The sequence below is a fragment of the Atractosteus spatula genome, chromosome 5 (genome assembly GCF_055471065.1).
Source record: "Atractosteus spatula isolate fAtrSpa1 chromosome 5, fAtrSpa1.hap1, whole genome shotgun sequence".
In the NCBI taxonomy this organism is placed as follows: Eukaryota; Metazoa; Chordata; class Actinopteri; order Semionotiformes; family Lepisosteidae; genus Atractosteus; species Atractosteus spatula.
In genome coordinates, this window is record NC_142710.1 from 46135796 (window position 1) to 46152932 (window position 17137).

The window sequence follows — 17137 nt, forward strand, 5'->3', positions numbered from 1 at the left end:
TGACTTATCACCAACACCCTATTCTTTGAAGAAAACCAGCACGTCATTACACCTCTGGTATGAGCACCTACACATTCTTGAACTCATCAATATTCATACTTAGTATCTCAGAGATGTTCACATCCTTTGCATAATACTAGGATTCAACACTGCTGGACCAATCACCAATTCATCAACTTGGCCTTGTTCATCAAACTGAGTTCCAAATGAAGGTTGCAGCCAAGGCATAGCTGAGCATCAACGTCTCAGGGACCCAATCAAGTGAGATCTCTTCTATTAGTGCCTCAGTGAAGGGTTGATGAATTTCAAACAATAACGGTGAGAAAGTGCCAACAGTACTTGGGGTGCCCTCATGTCCACCATCATCAGTGCCTGTAATTTGGATTCTATTCCAGGGAACATCAGAAGTGATGTGGTGAAAAAGACAGAGAGAGCCACAATTTGTTAATAAGCAAGAATTTGATCCACAATTTGTTCATGAGCTGGCACTAAGAAAAATAAATTAAATCACCAAAAAGGAAGTAATTCAAAGGAGGATCCAATGCATGAATTGCAGATATTGTTGAGACAAATTAAAGGAAATCCAGAATCTTACAAACAACCACTGTAATACACAGCTTTTGTGGTGCCACCAAAACCATCAAAGATCTGACCATTGAGGAGCAGGCCTTGTAAGCAAGGACATTTGATTAAAGAGAGAAAATCTATTAATCCTTTTTGGAAGGTGCATTTCAAATACATACTCAGCTGAAACTACTCTTGCTTTCAAAGAGCAAGATATAACAGAGAATACAATAAATGTAAAGTGTTGAAAACACTTTTATTTTAAACATTTCATGTTTTATACAAATGTTAGAGTATGGGTAGCACAGTATTGTTTATTAATAAAAAAACTGTAACAAAACTGTAACAAAACACTTGTCCATGATAAAAACTGTTAAGAACATGGATAACTCAAAATACCATTTAATTTGCTGATTGATGAGCATTAACACACATCAATATACTGCAGATGAACAAAACAATAAACAATATGCAGTAAGCTTAAATAATTAGACCCCCACAATATTGTAATATTTTGCAAAGAAGAAGATGGAGACAGATTTATCTGTTTTTAGATCTACAGGATTCAGTTTGAAAAGCAGACTAACTATAAACTAATCTGTAGTGTCTGTTTTGTATTTACTGTAACTAATGCTCTGCACTTTTGTAGAAAAACAAAATGGCTGCTCTCCTTCAGAAAAAAAGCAGTTTTTAATTCTGACACTGTAAACAAAACATGCAAAACATCTTTTCATGGTCATTGGACCTTGTTAAATGATCCTTTTGGCCATCATAATTTTATCAGACAATTTCCTAATTTTTGTAATGTGAGAATAAAATTACAATAGATGATAACTGCAAAATCTAATTTGAAAACTAATTTGATTATAACAGTTTCCATAGGGATTATTGTATGGTTCATCCAGAAAAATACTTGAATTGCACTGAGTGATTCCCACCTTGAAGTCACAGGGTCAGATGAAGTAGTGCCTCTTGCCAGCTGTTACAAAGTATTCAGTGACAGTGCAGGCCTGGGCATTGGTGTAACTAGATAAGCTGCAGTCAGTTAGGGAAATCTTTGTTGATCACAGGAAGAGTATGCCTGGCACACACGATATTGAGTAGTATCAGTAAAAGCTGTTTCTTTTTTAGTCACATTTCAGTTTAATTGTTTTTACTTCAGCATTGTGGTGATCACCCTGGCAGCACATTTGAACAGTTAAGCTATCTCACCATGAAAGTGAATTTACAAGATGACTATGAATTAAGAGTTTACTGTACCTTTGGTTGCCTAAGATATCATGCATCTCCTAATATCAGTGTGTTTAATTATGAACCTGTCAAAGTAAGTCATGATACTTGCTATACACAAAGATAAAGCAGAAACTAGACCCTTTAAGTCAAGCAATTTTGACTATGGTACTGTAGGTGTATTTCTGATATGTGTTCATGAAACAAGGGCTAGAAACAAACTTTGCTACTAACTCCTTCCAGAAAGTTGTTGACTGTATTTAAAAAAGAAAGACATTTTACATATCACAATGTATTGTTTTTATCATTGTTATTATTAAGATTATTATTTCATCTTTGATCTTGATAAGGAAATAGGTAAATTGAGTCATAATTGGGATGATTTTCTGAAACCTTAACGCACTCCTTCATTCCCAGCTAACATAAAGACTATGCATGTGCCCTGTGTCAGCAGAAATATAGGTGTACACATTACATAATATTATTGACAAATAAAAATGTTAAGGAAACTATTCACTCTATGCAAGATTCTCTGTGCAAGAATTACTCAGTATGAAAACTCAGAATATGATTGTGGGATTTAAAGTTTTCTTTTCAGACAGACTTAGACTGTGGAAATCAAGTTTTCGGTTTCTTGCTCATGACTTTCTTGTGAGGTTTCAGGACATCTTGGGTGGTGTCCTGCTTTGGGTCTGTGTCCTTATCAATGGCCTGCTCATTGTCGTGCAGCTGTTTAAGAAGCAGGGTCTGCTGTATGGTGTCCTTCTTGGTCTGCCTCAGAAGTCTTTTCATGTTCTTCACCTTGTCCCTGAGGTGGTTGTTGGCCTTCTCCAGCGATCGAACCTTCTGCGACAGTGTCTTCACCCGCTCCTCCTCCTCAAAAAGCGCCTTCTGCACCGTGGAGCAAAGTAGCTGCATGAGAGTGGAGAGGGATCTTAGCCACACACTGGTACACGTGCACCATAACACACTGTAGACTGATTAGAACAGAAGTAGACCTGACGTTTTGAAACGAAACTTATCTGCTAATCCAATTCAAATTTTTATGCAAAGTAAATTGTGTAATTACATTGATTTAAGGTACACAAATATTCAGAAGCAAACATTCCAAAAAAGTTCATGATTCCAATATTGAATAAATGTAAAATTAGAGTATTGCAGCCCTTGTGTTTGGTTTAAATTAATTTGTTTTTTTGCGGTTGTATATAACCAGCCCAAACTTCCTGTATCATTTTCCTGCCCTGCTGTTTTTGATAAGCAGCAAAACCATGTGCCTTCCAAGGGCTTAAAATATTTCAAAGGGCTTAAAAGAAGTTCCATAGCCTTTCCTACAGTAGGCACTGTAGGCACATTGATGTTCTCAGCATATTTATATCTTAATGTTTGAGTAGAACTAGCAAGAAATGCAATATTGTACACTTACATTGTGTGTTCATGATGGTACTCATAGTTTTAAGTATTTTACACAAAAACTTCAGTATCATTAAGAAAGTATTAGTAGTTAAAAGACATTGTGCTATAATAGTAGTCTGACTACATGAAAATAGTTCTTGAGTAGTACAACTGCACAATTTAATCACTCAAAGTTAATTAAATATATTACTGTAAGTTGAACATAAGGAGTATTGTATAAAGCCAGAAGGCAAGTGACATTTGTAACTACTCAGTACACGTCTTTCTGAATGTTTACTGTGTTACACCAGAGGATAGCTAGAGCAAAGCAGGCTGGTAAAGCATGTTTCAAAATGTGGGGCTTTGGCAATGCAAGTGTGTTTTTAAGCACAATAAAATTATTGTGAACTAGAAAAACAGCACTTAAATGCAGTGTGGAAATCCTCCATAAGGCCTTTAACTTTTGGATAACACTAAAGTATAGTTTCTTTCTACTTGTTATATTATATTTGCATTCTCTGCTAGCTCTGTTGTTTCAATGTTTTAATCATTACAGTCAGTTTTATTTCAGGTCCAGTGCTTTGTTTGAACATTTTTGTGGGCAATTAGTTGTGTGGAAGTCTTTCTCGTTTCCATCATAGCTTCTCTTTCATCAGTACACAGCACTTTCAGTTACTAACTACCTCTCAGGCCAAGTGTTACACAGGCACATGTCCAACATGTGTAAAACTCTGGATCAAAAGAAGTTAGTCTATTCTGTTTACAAATGTGATTTCAATGGACTGAGGGAATCAAGGATTAACCATCACATTATAATGCACACATCTCCAGATCCACATTAGCACAGGTTTGACATGAAGAAAGTTATCTTGCATGCTATAACTACACTATACTGAAAAAGGCCTAAAAGCAGTTTTAAAGGCAATGTTTCAGTATCACTTTACTCTACTTAATTTTAATTTTAAAGATCAGTTCTGTTATTTAAATTTTAAAAAGTTTTTTAATTTAATTTATTTTGAATTCTTTTACGAACTGTATAGTATGACATCAGATCAAGTAGGATTAAACCATTAATTTATCTCTTTATTAGGTACAAAAGTCAATGCATAGACATAGCTATTAACAATCAGATTAATGAGACTTTTCAAAGAGATCCAGTAAATGTTGCATTAACACACTGCAAAAAGGGTGTGATGGAATACCGATATAGAAAAGAGCTTTTTATTTTTCAATGAAATCTCATTCTGATATCTAATTTCTTCCCATGACAAAAGACTTTCAATGTCTGGACCAATGTGCTCAGCTGCAAAACTCATAAGACAAGACAATGAGAGAACTTCACCTCAGATTGGAAGGCAATGTTTACAAATTCTCTCTCACCCTAATGTTTTAGGGTACATTAATCTCATCAGACAGTAAAGTTTCCAAAGATCTCCTACTACTCCCTGTTCTGCTATTGACTTTGAAAAAGCAAGCTAAATCATCTCAAATAAGCTTGCTTAATTACTTTCTTAAACATAGGTGTACAGATATCTTTCCCACACCAAAGTATTGTTTTAGCACATAACATTCCTCCTACTCATCTTATGATAACAAAAGGCAAAGCCTGAGGAGTAATACCCTGTCCATTTCAAGAAAGACAGAAAATTAGCCTCTCAGAAATGCTGTCCAAACGTTTGTCATGGCTTTGAATTCATAATTCTGCTCAATGTAAAAAGGAATAGAACCCATTCATGCAACATAACAAGACTGATGATGGGCCTGAGATAAGTATAGACGTCCACTTATTTGTAATAAGATACACTCAATAGTAGTGATCTGGGACTTGTTAGTGGTCTTTTTTAGGGCCTGTTTGGTTGTAGTCAATATCAGTGATCTGAACCTGGTAGAATGGTGATGCAGTGGTTAGCATTGCTGCTGCACAGTGCTTGGGCCCAGTGATCAATTCTGGACCTGGAGTGTTTTCTGCGTGGCAATCGTGTTTACGTCGGTTTCATCAGGATGCTCCAGTTTCCTCCCTCAGGCCAGGGACATAGGTCCTCATGTGAGTGTGTGTGTCTGTGCCTGTGATGGACTGGCATCCCATTCAGGGTGTATCCCACCTTGTGGCCCTTGCTTACCGAGATAAACAAAACTGGGCTGTGGCTCCCTGTGACCCTGACAAGGGTTGAGTGGTTAGAAAATGGATGGATGAACTATCACTTTGTCTCACCTGAGCAGTTTCAGTCTAAGATTCTTACCCGACTGTCCTCCTGGACTTCCCAGGAAGGTGTGTAGGTGTGGATAAATGTTCCACTGGAGCAGTTGGCAAATTGGAAGAGGCTTGCAAACATACGATGGTTTTCTGGTGTGTCTGGGAATATGGGATCCTGGAAGTTAACTCCGTGTGGGATTATATTATAATTCTCATCCATCCTGAGGGAAAGAAAACGTTTATGTTAATTGTGACATCTAACCACCACCAATGTGCAGCATCCACCTAGATGATGCGACGGCAGCCATAGTGCACCAGAACACTCACCACACATCAGCTATCAGTGGAGAGGAGAGCAGAGTAATGTAACCAATTCATAGATGGGGATTATTAGGAGGCCATGACTGGTAAAGGCCAATGGGAAATTTGGCCAGGACGCTGGGGTTACACCCCTACTCTTTTCAAGAAACGGCCTGGGATTTTTAATGACCACAGAGAGTCAGGACCTCAGTTTTACATCTTATCTGAAGGACGGTGCCTGTTTACAGTATAGTGTCCCCATCACTATACTGGGGCATTAGGACCCACATGGACTGCAGGGTGAGCACCCCCTGCTGGCCCTACTAACACCTCTTCCACCAGCAACCTTAGTTTTTCCCTGGAGGTCTCCCATCCAGGTGCTGACCAGGCTCATAGCTGCTTAGCTTCAGTGAGTTGCCAGCTGTGAGTTGCAGGGTGATATGGCTGCTTACTTATAATATATCAAAGTCTATCTACAGTAGATCACCTATGAGCGATCCTGTTAACCATGATTTGTCACACATTTGGCTCTTTCAAAAGATGCACAGCACCTTGAAATGGGGCAAGGGATGAGGGAGTAGGACAATATGAATGAAAAACATGAACTGCTATTATTAAAATGTGTGAGAGAAAACCTGTACAGGTAGAGTTAACTGATTTTTTTTCAAAGAACACACAAATTTACTAGTTAAAAGAATATAGCTTTGACTGTTTTGAAGGTACATTTAGTTTAGTATTTTAAATAAATTACAAAGGTCAGGACTTCAGTTTTACATCCCATCCAAAGGACAGTGACTGTTTACAGTATAGTGTCCCCCTCACTATACTGGGGCATTAGGACCCACATGGACTGCAGGGTGAGCACTCCCTGGTGGCCCCACTAACACCTCTTCCAGCAGCAACCTTAGTTTTTCCCAGGAGGTCTCTCATCCAGGTACTGATCAGGCTCACACTTGCTTAGCTTCAGTGGGTTGCCAGTTGGGAGTTTCAGAGTGATGTGGCTGCTGGCTATTTTGAGGCTACAATTGCTCAAGCTAATGTGAGAAGGCATGAGAAAGGTCTTTGTGAATAATCTTGAGATGTCAACATGATAGCTGCAAACTGAGATGAATAGGAACAAGTAATAGGTTTATTCCATGCTGAAAAAAAGAAGAAAGAGAACACAACGTTTCGGCCGTGGAGCCTTCTTCAGGTGTAAGAGAGACAAGGCAGTAGGTAAAGGTAATGTAGCGGGAGAACAAAGGCTGCGAGGGAGGAGGAGTGAGAGGCGGGAGCAGGGGACAGAAAGAGAGGCCAATCAAGAAGTGTGAAGTCAGAATAGGTGTAGAGAGGTGTGAAATGAAACTTCCAATGAATGAAGAAAATTGCATTCCATCTCTTCACAGCTATCTGTTCCAAGACCAGACTTTCTAACCACCTTCTATTCCTTTACAGATGTCGTCGACATAATATCATCCCTAAAAAATTTCGCCTTAAATTTAATACGTTTTCTTTTGACTCTGATACCACCCAGAGTAACACTCAGAGACTTCTAAAACAATGTTCTAGGAAACTAATGCTCTCTACCATTTTCTCCCTCAAAAAACAGATTATCCTTTCCGACAACAACATCAAAGAGGCTAAGAAATTTCTACGGCTGACAGCTCCACGTCATCTTCCCTAACCTCAACTAACCTCATTAGATCTCTCAACTCTAAACTCTACCGGTTTCTCACTACAGAGAAGGACAAAAAACTCAGTCACCTTCTACAGAAGAAAACCATCAACACCCCAAACACCTTCACCAATCCTAACCTTGTTGTCACCATACCTTCTGACCTTTTCCTTTCACAGGATGAGCGATCCCTCCTCAGCAAAGGCCTCAGTTTTGTACCAGTTCCCAGGAAGCTGGACATCCCCCAGACCAATGTCGACCTTAACCGATTTTACCGCAGGATCCGTCTCAGAGCACATTTTGCTGACGATTCCTCTTCACAGGCAGCTGCTAACAACCCGTTTTTTGATGTCATTAACAACATTAATCCGAAACAGAGCTTTTGGACTCCCCCCTCTGGCCGTTTTCCACCAGTTGATTATTTCATTAACCAATGCACTAATCAAGCTCCCAAGGCACTCTCTATACCCAGTAAACACAGGTCTAACCTCACCCACGGAGAAAATCATGCACTCCAGTCTCTCCGCAACAGGGATGATATCGTCATCAAACCAGCGGACAAAGGAGGTGCTGTTGTGGTGTTGCATAAGGATCTATATATCTTTGAAGCCTCTAGACAACTAACTGACACTTCTGCCTACCTCCCTCTCCAACAGGACCCTACCACTGACTACCAAAAGGAAGTGGTATCCACCATTTCCCTTCTTATCAGCAGTAATGAGCTCCCCCAGGAGGCAAACCGGCTCATCATGGAACATCCGCAGGTATCTCAATTTTACCTCCTTCCGAAAATCCACAAACAGGAAGCCCCTGGACGCCCCATCGTATCAGAATGTAACTGTCCAACTACTTACATCTCAGCCTTTCTCGACAGCCTCATGAGACCGCTGGTTGAAGGTCTTCCCTCATATATCAAAGACACCAACCACGCGCTCCAACTTTTTAATGATTTCCAATTTCAGGGTACCGAATGCTACATTTTTACCATGGACATCACATCTCTGTACACCGTCATTCCCCATAATGACGGCCTTACAGCCCTCAAGCACACGCTGGACAAACGCACAGTGCTTGATCCACCTACCCATACCCTGGTATGCCTTGCAGAATTGGTCCTCACACTGAACGCATTCTCTTTCAATAATCTTTTTTACCAACAGGTTAGTGGAGTTGCCATGGGCACCAGAATGGGACCCAGCTATGCCAATATTTTTGTCGGCTGGGTAGAAGAACGCTTCTTCGCTTCTTACACTGGCTATGTCCCTGACCTCTACAAGCAATATATTGATGACTGTGTCGGTGCCGCCACATGCTCCAATGATCAGCTTGAGTGCTTCCTGCACCATTTCACCACCTTCCACCCATCCCTCAAATATACGGTTAACATATCTTCCACTACTCTTCCGTTTCTAGATATCAACTTCTCCATCAACTACCCCCAACTCTCCACTTTGGTTTATTACAAATCCACGGATTCACACAGCTACCTCCTGTAAAGCTCATTTCACCCCAAACACACTAAAAACTCTCTCCCTTTTTCACTATTCCTTAGGTTACGACGATTATGTAGCGACGACATCGACTTCGAGAACCAAGCCCTCGAAATGTACTCCTTTTTCATCAACAGAGGATACCCCAGCAGTGTGATTGACAGGGCCCTTGCCCGAGCCAAAAACACCCCCCGAACCATCAACCCGATCAGGAACTCCCACCGCAACAACCGCATTCCTTTGGTGCTTCCTTACCACCCTAACACACTTCCTATCCCCAGGACCATTAACCACAACTTTTCCATCCTACAGGATGATCCCTCCATTGGGGCCCTCTTTTCTGATCGCCCTATCATCTCATATCGCCGACCACCTAATCTGCGTAACCTCCTTGTTCACAGCTCCCTTGACCGCCCTCAACAACCATCCACACCTGGCACTTTCCCTTGCAACAGAACTCGCTGTATCACCTGCAAGTACACATCCACCACCACACTCATTCAAGGCCCAACAGGACAATTCCGGATCACCCAGACAGCATCTTGTACCTCCAGCAACCTTATTTACTGTATCTCTTGCAGCCATCTACATTGGAGAAACAGGAAGGAGACTCGGAGACCGCTTCAGAGAGCACATCAGGGCTGTGAAGATTAAAGATCTCTCCAAGCCCATTGTTTCTCATTTCACCTCTGACGGCCACGACCACTCTAATCTCTCCGTCTGTGTTCTCAAAAACGGTTTTCCGAACTCATACATCAGAAAGACCACCGAAACTAAAATTATTCTGCAGCTAGGATCACACATTCTCCCTTCCCTTAACGACAGACTACTGTTCTTTTAAATTTTCTCCATTCATTGGAAGTTTCATTTCACACCTATCTACACCTATTCTGACTTCACACCTCTTGATTGGCCTCTCTTTCTGTCCCCTGCTCCCGCCTCTCACTCCTCCTCCCTCCCAGCCTTTGTTCTCCTGCTACATTACCTTTACCTACTGCCTTGTCTCTCTCACACCTGAAGAAGGCTCCACGGCCGAAACGTTGTGTTCTCTTTCTTCTTTTTTTTCAGCATGGAATAAACCTATTACTTGTTCCTTTGCAGCCTATGCATGCTGACACAGCTACCCACCTGAACTGAGATGAATTATGAATACCAGGTAAAACATTAGTTCTGCTGCATCTATGAAATACAGAATCAAATCATTTTCCTTCTTTCAGTGAATTAACACCAAAAATCTTGTATGGTAAAATAACAATCTGTAAGTCAATGTGAGTGTACAGTAGGTCACAGCATGGCAATGTGTATCATGCACTTGTGTTTATATTAAAGCTTTAATGAAACATGCTTGTACAGTAGATATGCAATTAAGACAAACTATATATTTGTCTTCTGCAGTGACGTATGGAAAACGATGTCACCTATTCACTGTTTGTATTTTTAATTTTGTGTTTGTAGTTCATTCATCTTGTGGCCTCTTGATAGAGAACAGGAGGGAGCTGCTTACTTCTTTAAAGTTCAGGTTCAAAAAGGACTTAACTCACTAAACATTAAGTATGTTGTTTATGTTCAGTCAGAATTAGATTTTCTTTTCCACCTAAAATGTGTGAATCTTGGAAGCTATTCTTCAACAACGCTCGGAGCTCAAAATTTCCATCAAGAAGGTAAATATTCATGAACGAAAATCTCCCAAAATTAGAATCAGAAAAAATCTGTGTTTCAGTGTTTCCAGTATGTTTTAGGAATGAATCACTGGTACCACAGCACGTTAACAGCACATTTTAGATAAGAAAAAAAAATAGACTAGGCTAGTCACAAGTACTAGCAATGCAAATCATCTAATAACAAATGCACTGATTCAAAATACGAAATAATCATTACCCAGAGGAAAAAAAACAACTCTCTTTGGACATTGTTCTGAAGAATACCAACTCATATATAAAAAATAAACATAAAAATGCATTCTTTTAAAATGATGAAAAATCTGTTACAACTGCAGGATTTCACTCATAGTCAGGGGCGATAGGGGCCTGACATCCTTCATTTGCCACCTCTCTGAAATGCAGGATATCCAGAAAAGAAATGATTTACCCTCAGATGAGTTGCATGAAGAAATGCAGTTACCAAGGCTTGATGGTGGCAAGAAAGTAGAACATTGAAAATAGAACAAGATGTGGCCACATTGGAACAAAAGAGAGAAAGGCAGTTCATGTCATCTGTATCTCATTAGGGCTGTTGCTCTTTCATTTACTCTGAGTCTTGGCAGGCAGCCCAACCAAGCTGAGCCTCTCTATTCCCTGCTTTACAACAGAGTAACACAAAGGTGGGGGTGTGATTGCATTAGGTTCATCATAGAAACACTCCATAGCTAAGACCATCCCACACTGAGGCTTAAATTAACATAACTTATCTATACTGTCTCATCATTGTCAACCAGTTAGAGAAAAAAAAATATGTGCCAGGACAATGCTCTCTAATTTATTTTGTTTGTTTTGCTTTCTTCAGTTTTCTCTTGAAAAGCTTAGAATGATAATTGTGGGATCAATGTTGTGTGAAAATGTATTTAGACATGTGCAATGCTGATTTTGGCAAAAAAAGAAGCACATAAAGCACAGAACATTTCTTTTCTATCATTGAAATCGATATTGGATTCAGTTTAAGGACACATCCTGGCTTCCAGTTCAGTCATGATACAGTAGGTTGTTCCACTTGTTATAGTTGCATGTTATAGAAATGTTAATACTCCCATAAACATACCATTTAAGAAGAGTTTCACAGTTCCACAGATGCATTTACCATGTATGTTTTATTTACAAACATACATGGAGCAAAACCAAGGTGAAGGTGTTAGGTTCTGAAATGATTAAATTCCCTATGTATTTTTTATTAGACAGTAAATAACTCTGATCTGATGGCAAGTGACTTTTCCAACATCTGTTCAATAGGACAATTTCCTTTGGATTTTAAACTGAACCTTCCATAATCTACTGAGGATACAGCATTGTTTTTGGATGCACTTGCTGAACTGGGACTCAGAAGAAAAATCACTAATCTTTAAAGTGCTGCCATAAACAATTTAGTAGGGCATTGTAAACAGGTTCCCAAAAAACATATGCAGTGCACCCAAGAGGTCTATTAAACAAAAATAGAAATTTCTTCTATTAAAACCCACATGACCACTGCAAACAAGATCTTTATTTTTTCAAAGTTTTCTAATATAAAAAAGTTTTTAGCTTCCTGTTCTGTGATAGAAATCTACAGAAATAGATATATAAAAGTCTTCCACACTCTTTAGTTTCCAGATTTAGGTTTGTAGAATCTACATGCAAATATTTCTTTGAATGTTTTTAGAATTTACCTTAAATGAAATTTATAGCTTTATAATACTAGAAACATGTTCCACAAAGTGTGTGTGCAACTCATTCCCTTGAGTCACTACCTCTTGAAAAGTCTTTTCTTTCCAGCTTGTCACTTGGAATTGTCTCTGGAGCTGATAGTTTTCAGAACAGTTCAGTGCTACAGCAGGATGTTCTCTGTGCATTTACATTTCCTGTGTTCAAGGAGGTAAAGGTTAAAAGTGACTTTTTACCAAGGCCCACTGGCACCTCATGGGGGCTACAATGCTGATGCAAACATTATTTATATAAGGACATGTTGCTTTGCTTAACATCAGGCACTGATTTTTTCAAACCCATTTTGTGTAATAACAAAATGTTAAAAAAATGAATTGACTATCCACTAAACAGGAAACATGTGCCAGGCTGGGACTGTTCAAGCTGTGCTGAAACAGGGAAACAGCAAGAACTAAATTATGTGTAGGCACCATGGCTTAAAATGAGAGGGCAAAAGGACTTATTATCCAGCAGAAAGAGAATTTCTAAAGTCAGAAGGTCAAAAGCCTACATCTCTATAATCTGCAAAGGTGTAAGTCTACACATAGACATGTATCTCTGTGGATACAGAATGTTTTCTTTATTAAAAACCTATGTACTGTACAAATACAGAACACTGATGTTTCACCTAAGGCCAACCAGATGAAAGCTCAGCAACGCATTTGGACTCTCCTAAAATAAATCAATGGTGTAATTAGAGCATGTGTCATCCTTTACCTAGAGTTAACTGTACAACAAGAATGGCTTAAGGTAGTTCAGAGGAAGACTAGTCATATATTTAGAAACATAAAATATGTTTGAAAGCCATGTGTATATTGACCAGTTCATATCTGACCAGTGGTTGATAAAGTATGTGGCAGTAGTAGGAAATGCCCTGAAATAAAACTAAAGTCTCCATTTTCAGCTAAAATAGATTTTTCCATGTTGATACTACAGGGTTCTGCCCTGTGTGCTTTCATATTTATAGTTTGAGTTGTATTACTATGTATTTTGGCAACAATTGTTTGAAAAGGTCAGACAAGTAGCCTGACTGTAACATTGTTCTGCAATTGCCAATCTGCAGAACTTTCCCAAGAAATTAGATCCATGTGGGACTTGATGGAACTTTTTTCACTGTTTAAGTGCTACTTTAATGCAAAATTAATAGTAAATTCGTAAAACTGCTTGATATTTGTACCTTACAACTGGATTGTTTTGATTTGCTTGATTAACTTGCTAACAGTCGGACAGAACATATTTATGCTTCTTCATTCATCATCTATAGTGTAGTTGTTCTGATGGCATAGAATGTTTCTGGTCTGTTAAATCACAATTCCTAGGATCATTTGTAGCTTAAATGTTTGTAGTCTTTGCTTTGTTCACAAACTAATGTTCCAAAGGCCATCTGCAGGAACTGCCTGCCCTTGGTAGCATCCTGACTTTCTATGAAAGCACAAAACTGCAAGTAAAAAACATCACAACATCAAAATTGTGCCAATGCTTTAAAAAATACACTTCCATTGATGCCCCTGCATTCAGAATGACAGGAGAGACACTAAAGAGTTATAAATCAAGTGAGCTAAATCTGCTAAATCTGTAAATAGTGCCTGTTGCACAAGACAGTGGTAGTTATCAAGTAAAGTACTTTCATTCCCATGTGTAGAGTGCCCTTGAGCTGTTGGCTGCTGTGGCACTTTATAATTACAGCAGCTGGAATGTAGCGGATGTTTTGCCGTTATTTCTCTGCTAACTTTTACAATGGAAGATGAGTAGAAACCTGTCCCTCATCTTTTGAAGAAGCCACTGTTCTTTTGTAACACATACTGTAGCACATGCAATGTCTTAATTATCAGGTATTATCAGTAAGTGCTTGGTACACTGCAGATTGTACTTGGCTTTAGGGAAGGGCATCGATTACACTTAGCTATGTACGGTATTTCAATAGAATAAATCTCTATTGAGATCAGAATTTATTTAAAATGATCTGACTCAGTTTGGACATTCAAATATAGGCACAGCCTTGAAGAACTGGGTAAAGGACTTAATACTTTAATGATAGTTAATAATTTAGATTACAGGCTACAGACTCCAGAAACCAAATAAATGAGGGGAAAAAGACTCAGAGTCCCTAAAAATACCACATTCCATTTTTTCCCAAAAGAACTGTTTAGTCAACCCTTTTCTAAAATTTTAATATGTTTAAAAGGGTGGATACACTTTATGTTTCCAAAAGCTCTGATTGCCCAGTAATAAAATATTCCATTGTATGTGCAAATTCTAAATATCCCCTCTAGCACAGAAACACATTTTTTATTTTAAATCACTCTAAGGTTATGTCTCCTTTCTGTATTATCTACATACTGCATGTCCTGGAGCCACGAAATAGTTACACACACAGCTTTGGAAGGTGTGTAGTCTGCTGCAACAAATTTAGACTGAAAAGAGGGAATGGGAACCTCTGTGACTGCAACCATGAGCCCTCTTGTGTTATGAAATCACCAGTCTTTTAACAATGCTGGCTATCATGGATCCCCTCCTTCACACACAGCTGGTTTGGGTTACACATGTTCCTGGTTTGTCCCTGTGCCAGTTTTTGACTTTCAGTAAACATAGATAATCAGTATTATATTCCCCAGATAGTGACAATGTGTACCGTTCTTCTCAGTAACTAGCTGGAGCAAAACCATACTTTATTTTTCCCAGATCTGTGTTTATGAGTCAGAAAAGGAAAAAGTTAACAGGAGACACAAAGTCCAAAAATAAATCCAAAAACTTAAATCCAAAATTAACTCATAAACAAGCATTGCATTGGTGACTTTTCAGTGGATCTTTATTATCAAACACATTTGAGAATTAGAATTAGAACAAATGTTTAAAAAACAAAGCACTTTTAGGAATTATCGATAGATTGTGGATATTAGGAGGCAGTAGCTTAAAGGGCAACAAAAAGGTCACATTCAATATATCTGGTTTGCTTTTGCTGTGTAGTCTGTATAGACCCAGAATAAAACAGTCTCATAACAAAAGCATTTCTGAACGTCCATTTATTTTATTCCCTGGTTGTAAAACCTTATTTTATTTCTACAATTCTAAATAACTCAAGATGCAATCATCTTTCTTAAGCTTACCAAACATTTATATCATTTTTTTAGCAGTTATCTTAAAAATTATTGGAAGTTTTTTTGATTTACTATTAATCTTTTTTGCATAAAAACTATACTATTTAACCATGGATTCGTGAATCATCAATGAAGACGTTTGAAAAATGATGGAGCTATTATGCTGTATACTGTACATTAGCTCACTCGACATGTCCAGAGCACAAGCAGACTGTGGTTAGGTTGGTATTTACCTATAATGACTCCTGTTGTGAGCATGCAGTTAAATCACATATTTCTTTCTCTTACCTCAGGAAGAAATAATACGCATTGTTCTCCATGACCGCGTACGTGTAGCACGGGAAGTACCCGAGGCCGGTGACATTGAACCTCGACCCGGCGGGCACCTCCAGCATGCTTCCCCATGCCTGGTCGCACAGCAGCTCGATCTCGGCGGAATAAAACAGATCCGTGTCGTACTGCCAGGGAAGGTAGTTGTATACGCTGTAAGAATCCTTGTGGAGGGCCAAGACTTTAGCAAAAACGATTATCTCCGCTAGCTCCGCTCGGCAGGATTCGGTCTGAGGTCTCCAGTCATGGGGCAGCTGGCATCCCCAAATAGCCCCGAGACCGGTGAGCAATACCAATGCCAACACAGTGCCCATCGCAAGACACTAGCAGTTAAGTGCAGGTAAACGAAATCTAGACTAAAATATAGCGCTGTTTTTTAATGTGTATTTTACTACAAAATAGATCCCAAACCGCTAAACCCTTCTCCTTAACATACTGTATACTGTAAACTGACTGAAACGGAAAAGGTCCATGGAGAAAAGCACTCCACACACACTGCTGTCCCGTAATCTATAAGGTATAGGGGCTACCTGCACTGCAAGTAAACCAGATTTGGTGTGAAAAAAGTAAGAGAGCCATTCAGTAAAATGCGTATGTGTTAGAGCTCTGGATCATTTCGCTTCCCAAAGTCTTCATCCCACCTTCTTTCTGTGCGCTGGGGATCTAAGCCTTGGCGCCAGGGTTAGGCGAAGCAGATACACGGAGTAAGTGGAGACACTGTGGTCCTGACTGCAGTTTAACTGGGCGCTAGATTGTTTAAATTTTCCGTCACTCTTCGAAACGCAACACTGCGGAGGATCAGTTACAGGTTTTATTTCATCTCATGCTATGGTCTGCCTCCTTAGCAGCTTGTCGGACTCCTTAAAGCTGCGATACAGCTTCTACTTTGTTAAGTGCGCCATATATTTTCTGTAAGTTATCATTGTCTTAATATATATATATTCTGAAACAGTAGCAGTATTCTGAATTTAGGAGGGATGGATCTTTTCTTGTTGTCATAAATCAGTGACGTTTTAGGCCCCACCTCTAGTAAATCTGCACTAAGTACCCTGTATCGGTTTTTTTAGCGTTTATGACTTCTCTTAAGGATGAAAATGAGTTTAAAAAAAAGAACAGATAAAAGGCATTTCAGCACCTGTTACAGCAACCACATACTGTAGCTAACATAAAATGTTAAAACAGCGATAGTCACTACCTCATTCTCTCTCAAGGATGAGTCTAAACAACCCAGTGCAATAACACAGAAACATATGTACATACTGTATTCTACATGTACTGTATATACTGTATAATGGAACAGCTATGCATAAGCCAAAATTTTATTTTCTTATACAAAGAATCAGTAACTGTGTAAAGATATATGAGAAATTAAACATGAGCTACGTTTCGCCTTTTTAGACAAGTTTAATTTTATAAACTTCACATAGTAGTACACGATGGCAACCCGAGCTAAACTGGCGAAGACAACAAATTATGCTGGTATTTCTGTGAACACA

At 39.1% G+C, this 17137-nt stretch overlaps 1 protein-coding gene across 1 annotated transcript; it reads right to left on the bottom strand.

The window, feature by feature from the left end:
• Positions 1–803: 803 nt before the first annotated feature.
• Positions 804–16035, bottom strand: ccdc3b (coiled-coil domain containing 3b). Its single transcript, XM_088916774.1, has 3 exons — positions 15600–16035; positions 5427–5601; positions 804–2706 (listed from the first exon to the last, which is right to left on the bottom strand). The coding sequence occupies exons 1-3, from the start codon at positions 15953–15955 to the stop codon at positions 2413–2415; spliced, it is 825 nt and encodes a 274-aa protein (XP_088772900.1). The 5' UTR covers positions 15956–16035; the 3' UTR covers positions 804–2412.
• Between the last annotated feature and the right edge of the window lie 1102 nt (positions 16036–17137).

Excerpts from the sequence above, each read along its gene's own strand:
- ccdc3b (XM_088916774.1), bottom strand. The coding sequence starts at position 15,955 with ATGGGCACTGTGTTGGCATTGGTATTGCTCACCGGTCTCGGGGCTATT. Across the intron at positions 5,602-15,599 it reads GCGTATTATTTCTTCCTGAG|GATGGATGAGAATTATAATA; the intron begins GTAAGAGAAAGA and ends TCTTTCCCTCAG. Across the intron at positions 2,707-5,426 it reads AAGTCCAGGAGGACAGTCGG|CTACTTTGCTCCACGGTGCA; the intron begins GTAAGAATCTTA and ends ACTCTCATGCAG.